A 6,418-nucleotide genomic window follows, 5' to 3' on the forward strand; every position below is an offset into this window, starting at 1 on the left:
AAAATTCAAAAAATAAAATAAAATAAAAAATTCAAAAAAAATAATAAAAAAATTTTAAAAATTGAGAAACTGACACGTGACACTCTCTCTAACGGCGTAAACCTTGACTTAACGGAAAGGGCAAATGTGAGATGTTTTAACAAAAAAGGGGATCATTTTGAGACTTTTAAAATTTTGGGTACCATTTTGAGATTTTGACTCCAAAATGGGGACCAAAGGCATAATTAAACCAATTTAAAATTATCAATTTTTATCCCTATTGTTAGATAGCAAATTAACTATTTATATGTTGAACAAAATACAAGTGGTAAATAAATTCTATTACTATAATGTCAGCGTGTATCACTTCAAAAGCTTAAATAAACTACTATAGTATTTTCCATACTAGTTTTATTCTATTGTCTACAATATTTGCTCAATATTAAATATTTCTGCATAATTAATATTATTGACATTTCATATAATAAACGTAACAATATGATTAACATAATATCTAGTTAGATACAAGTAAGGAAAAATAATAAAAGCAATTCTAGAATCAATATTCCAGAAATAAGTGCGTCATTAAATATATTTCAGATTAGGCATTGCAATTTAAAATGTAATTATATAATTTCAAAATAACGATAAACATTTCAGAATTAACAGTCTAAAATCATTTGAAATAAATATCATTTATTTAATTCTAGATAAAGTATTTAGAAGAAAATGTATTTCAGAATACTAATCCCGAATGACGTTCTCACTATTCTGGATTTCAAATCATTCTTGTTGGGTAAAATTGGAATTTTAGATCATATGTTGGTGTAAGAGTAAGAGTAAAAGTACGAGATGCAGGGAGAAAAAACACACCAGAGCGTGATTCCCGCATGATAACCGCTACCATATAGGCCCAATTACTTTTAGCCATGCAGAGTGGACTACTAGAGGCCCAATTGAAATACTTGGGAAGGGTTAAATAAGTCAGTAATGATATAACTTACGACTTATACATACATATTTGTATACATATATTTATTACAGACACTCTTTGAGACAATAAATTCTAAAAGGAACATAGATTTTGTCTTTGATAATTTTAAAATGGAAGTGCACTCAAAATGATGGAAAGAATCTGTTGAGGTTGAAAGGAAGTGAATAGAACTCTTCACTTCGAATATCATGATTGAAATTCCTGAATTTTTCCCACCAATGTCTCCCACTGTCTCTGCGAGTTAAGCTATCTCCGCGACTCAAAGTTAAGTCCAAGAAGTAAGCAACCATGATTGCTACAGTTGCTGGGGATGAGAAAATCACTTGCACTATATCGTTGAACTGCAAAAGGAGTTACAATGAAACCATAAGAATAAACAATGGTAACAGTAAAATAAGAAGAATGAAGGAAACTTGTTTTAAGTTAATTATACAAACCGCAGCGGAGCCAGTATGAACAGGGCCATGTCCAGATATCAACAGATATTCGTTGAAATACTGTTGAACTGATAAACCGAGGAAGAGAGAGAGTCCAAGGATGAACAATGACCTATAGCTGTTTAGATTGCAGAATTGAAGAAAACCAAGCCCAGCTGAGGCTGCTCATCATAAAGTGATTCAACTAAATCAGAAATAATTCAGGAATAAAACATCAAGTTACCAAATGGAAATACATTTTACACATAAAAATGGGTAAGAGTTATTTTCCCTAATTCATGTTGCATTATATTCAATGCATTGGCCCAAGCAACACATAAATCAGTACATCACACACTTACCTACGTAGGCAAAGAGAACGCAGTAAATAGCTGCTATAATTGACAGAGGTATTGAAGCAAGAACTGCTCCAAATTTTCCTGCACAGAAGCACAAACATGAACGCTTAAATAAAAAATCAGTAGAACAAAATAACACATGTAAATCAAGATCAGTTTGATTCGTTCATAGTGGTTGGTTGGACTGTTTAGATGAGGTAGATTGGAGTTGAATATATGAAATCATCATACTGCTATGATATCCAATTCATTTTATTCCACCTTTTGTGGATACGCCAAAATAGAGCCTTACACCAAATCAAGAGTTTAAGAAATTGAAGAAATTGTTTCAACACCTAATATAGAGAAGAAAAACATGAATCCAGCTGATATTTGAATGACTCTGCGGCTTCCTACTCGTGTTAAACCCAGGAGTCCTGCATTTTCACTTAATGTCAAGGAAAGACAATTAGATAATGCCTTTAGTACAAAAGCAAAAGAAAATCATCAAGGTTCTTAGATTTTTGAAAACAATTCAGGAAACATCATTTTCAGACAGCAACTTAGGTTCATGGTTTAAGAATACAGCTAGTCAGATGATTTTTTAAGGCAATAAAACATACACTGATGCAGTGGATCCAGTTCCTGTGCCAAAAAGGCCATCCAAAAGAGTGCCAATGCCCTGAAATCGACAAACATTAACATATGAGTCTAAATTTTGAAAGTAATTGCATGAACAAATGTAATGTCAGAGAATCGCATAGCACCAGCCAGCCAACACCACGACTAAGCACAGAAGGTGGAACAGGGGTTGCACTTCCAAATCTTGATGCTGCAATGAATGTCCCTGTTGACTGTCCCCAGAGAATGAAAAGGAAAAAAATTATATAAAAGGACATCCAAATGAAAAGAACTTTAATCATGTACCTTTAGTTAGAAATTGTCAATTCAAGAAGATAGCATAAAAAAGACCCAAGAGAAGTTCACAGAATTCTTGTAATCCAATGAATAGAGTCAAAAGTTATAGCAATCATCTGCACAAGATTGTGGACACATTAAAAGAAACAAAAGCAAACCTCTACAATTGCAACAAGAGAAGCAGCAATCACAGCAAAAGCATCACCAGCATTGAAAGAAGGGCGTCCCCATTGAAATGGATATGGAACTCTTATCCTACATAAATGAAGAGAGATTTAATTCAAGGGCGATCCATTAAATGATCATACATATCCATATGAATGAATTTACAATTACCAAATGATCAAGAATGAATTTGTGTATTTTATGAAGAGGTGATCTAAACACACTCATGTCCTGGCACATAGTTGCAAAAACTACTTTGATCCTTACATACCATCATCTATTATAGAATATAATACGTAGTTCTGAAAGCATGATTCTTATAATACAAGCAACTTATTAAGACTAACCAAGGAGCAGCACTAATTAACCCAGATCGATCAGTACGGCAACTTAGTTGGGTTTTAGGCGATCTTTTATTATAGGCACCAGCAGCAGTCAAAATTTCAGCAAATGCCCATGCAATTCCAATTGAGACTATGATTGCAAATCTATCAGCTCCTCTTGATTTCATCTTTTGTGGAATGTACTGCAAGGCCATTTATTTAACATAAGTAGAAATATCAATTCAAAGTGTTGATTTGTTTTGGTATATAATATACACAGATAACAACTCAGTTCTTGCAGTACTACTATTTTAATTTGTTACTTAAATTTTATAAGAGTTTTTTCAAAACAAGTGAAATTATGCATATATCAATATCAAGCCATGTATTTTGTGGTCCCGATTATAAATATTCTCTACAACAGACAATCTTATAGAAGCCTGCAAGAACAATCTTAGTCTGAAACGTTTCCTACACACAAAACTTGAACGTGGTACCTTGCTTAAGGAAATCATTACTAGTTTAACTTAATGATGGAAGACCCATGAAATTTAATATGGAGGGATTTGGATATTATATTAAAAAAGAGTTTTGTCTCACTAATCACTGTCTTGTTGCTGTAATAGAATTAAATTAAAATGGATGAGAGAATGCTAAAGAAAGTAACATACCTGGGACAAGATGATAATGATAACTAATGCAGGGAGACCAATTTCAACACAATCTGCCAACTACAAGAATCATTGTTTGTTAAACAACTAAGAATCACATGAAAGAAACTGCCACTATGCATAAGAAAAGAGCAAAGAGTGTACTTTGGGAAATCCTAACATAAAGAATCCTAGTCCAGTCAGAGTGACAAGAGGGGCTACACTAAGCGGGCTGAGAAACCTGCAGTATCAACTAGTATAGTGAACTTTACTATTCTGAAATATTGCTGACTTCTACAAAGAGCAGATTGCAAAAGAGTAATCAAGAGATTCTCTGGTATGTCATCTACCTGGCAAATATCCTCCAAAAGCCAAAAAAGCCAACAATGATTTGGAAAAACGATGCAACAATAAGTGCTCCTTGTATGGCTCTCATAGATTGTTTAAATCTCTGAAAAAAGTCAGTGAAGAATCAATTGCCTTTAGTAACATGCACAACACTTCAAAACTACTCATGAAAAATAGTTAATTTTCCAATGAGAAACAGCATATCTATACCATCTATTAATTATTTTCACCAATAATTAGAGAGAGCTATACTGCAACAATATCAACACATAACAAATAGGGGCTAACCTGATGTGGATCAGCAAATACACTCATTCTGCTAGAAAAGGCAATGGAAACAGCAGGAATTAGAAAAGAATAGGATGCTCCAACAACCACTGGAAGCCGTGTGCCAAACAACGTTTGCAGAAGTGTGTTAATGGCAGCAACAAAAAGTAGAGTCTGTATTGTTTCAGCCTTTTCTACCTATATTTTTATTTTAAAGAAAAAGAAATTAGACTCAAATGGAAAGACATGACTGCAGAGTATTAAAAATTTGCATTACATTGCCACCACCGATCAAAGGGACAAGGATGGTGGAAACAATGACAATGGTCCCAAGCACAACCAGATAATGCTGAAACCCGAGAATGACCCCTTCAGCTGCAACCAAATTAAAGACAAAAAAGAACATCCTCGTAAAAAAAAAAAAAAAAATTGTCAAAAAAAGTTGAGTTTAGATACATAAAAAGGCCAAGGGTGGAATTTACGCCATGAGGGAGAACTGGTAACACAGTAATCAACACCCGGAAGTTGGTCCTTAACAGGATGAGGTAGGAATTCATCAGCCTTTCCTCCTCCTCCACCAGCTGCCATTGTTTCTCTTTATCTCTAATGTTTGTTTTGTTTAATCAGTAGTTTAATTTTCTTAGTCGATGTTTCTTATAATGTTCAGAGAACAAAACAGGTGTGTACTGTGTCTGTTACGAAATGGTCCAGAATGAAAATGATGAGTGAGAGTTGGCACGGGCGTTGTGACTCTACCCTCTGCCTGAAACGCTTTTCCACATTCACCTGGCACACTTTTCAACAACTCTCACAGAACCCTGTCATTTTCTTCACTGTACTCATGGGACAGAATTGTAACATCATAACACGAGCAGGGTAAGAATCAATAACAGTACCACAATGCCACCAGATATAATCGTTATTAAAACTTTCTACAAGATAATTTCAGATTAAATTTATATTTGTTGAGGAAAGTTAGAAAACGTGAAATTAAGCGGAAAGTTAAGAAAATGTGTGTATAGTTACTAATAAACGAAAACAAAATAAAATTCTATCGTGCTTTTTACACGTGAATACTAATTCTGGCCAAACAACTTTCAGGTCATTGATCTGGCCATTGATTTGTTTAAGAGCACATCTATGGTCAAAATTGAGTGGTGCACCATGGACGGCTTTTTACTAGATTCTCGCAGTGACGAGGTTACCTTAATTGGTTTGTTGAAGTCGGTATTGTTAGCTTAGCTTACTATTACTACTAACTTTCTTTTTTATTTGCTTGTACTACATTAGGGTTTCAGGGGTCAAATGTTGGAACACCAAACGAGGAATATCATGTCTATGGTTCACCACCTTAAACCTATGCAAAATTAAAACAACACTGATTCAACAACTTCCATGTTGATGTTTATTAATGGTCAGATGTTATGTATAATAATATATTTATAAGTCTATAATGTATTTAAAAAAAAAATAGTTTATATTTTGTATCTGCATTAAGTAAGTTGTCCATCAAAACATGTAAGTATATTACTTGTTCTTTTTGTTGGGTAATGGTTATTAGTTAGTTTTTATACTAGTATTTCAACTTGGATCATTTATCAGTATCTGATATATGTTGTGTTTGATATTTTAAAATATTTTAACCATATTTATTAATGAAATATCTAATTTATAAAGTTGTAATATACTACAATAAATTTTTTTAATAGTAATCAATTCTAATAATAATAAATAATTAGCCACTAAATAATGACTAAATTGACAATTAAAATAATTTTAAAAAAATATAATCGATCACGATCTCTCTCACTTTTCCTTCTAAATATCACCAACCTTGTTTTTTTAAATTATTATCAAGAGACAAATTGTTACAAAAAAGAAACGAACCCACGAAATTAATTACTTGTGTCTATCTTATTTCATTGCCTGATTCAGCTATAAATTTCCCTGTCTACCACCATTTACAAATAAAGCAATATATGTCACAACTTATTGAGGTGAAAGTTTAAATAGTAAAAAA

General features: G+C 32.9%; 1 protein-coding gene across 1 annotated transcript; it reads right to left on the reverse strand.

Moving 5' to 3' along the window:
- Positions 1 to 941: 941 nt before the first annotated feature.
- Positions 942 to 5,147, reverse strand: LOC114190304 (nucleobase-ascorbate transporter 4-like). The gene is made up of 14 exons (XM_028079136.2): positions 4,881 to 5,147; positions 4,676 to 4,773; positions 4,420 to 4,596; positions 4,134 to 4,234; positions 3,949 to 4,024; positions 3,805 to 3,864; positions 3,158 to 3,336; positions 2,804 to 2,900; positions 2,495 to 2,581; positions 2,351 to 2,409; positions 2,084 to 2,175; positions 1,752 to 1,829; positions 1,411 to 1,571; positions 942 to 1,314 (listed from the first exon to the last, which is right to left on the reverse strand). Exons 1-14 carry the CDS (start codon positions 4,984 to 4,986, stop codon positions 1,096 to 1,098), a joined length of 1,590 nt encoding a protein of 529 aa, XP_027934937.1. The 5' UTR covers positions 4,987 to 5,147; the 3' UTR covers positions 942 to 1,095.
- Between the last annotated feature and the right edge of the window lie 1,271 nt (positions 5,148 to 6,418).

The sequence above is a fragment of the Vigna unguiculata genome, chromosome 7 (genome assembly GCF_037176805.1).
Source record: "Vigna unguiculata cultivar grain cowpea cultivar isolate G323 ecotype 2 chromosome 7, ASM3717680v1, whole genome shotgun sequence".
Classification (NCBI taxonomy): Eukaryota; Viridiplantae; Streptophyta; class Magnoliopsida; order Fabales; family Fabaceae; genus Vigna; species Vigna unguiculata.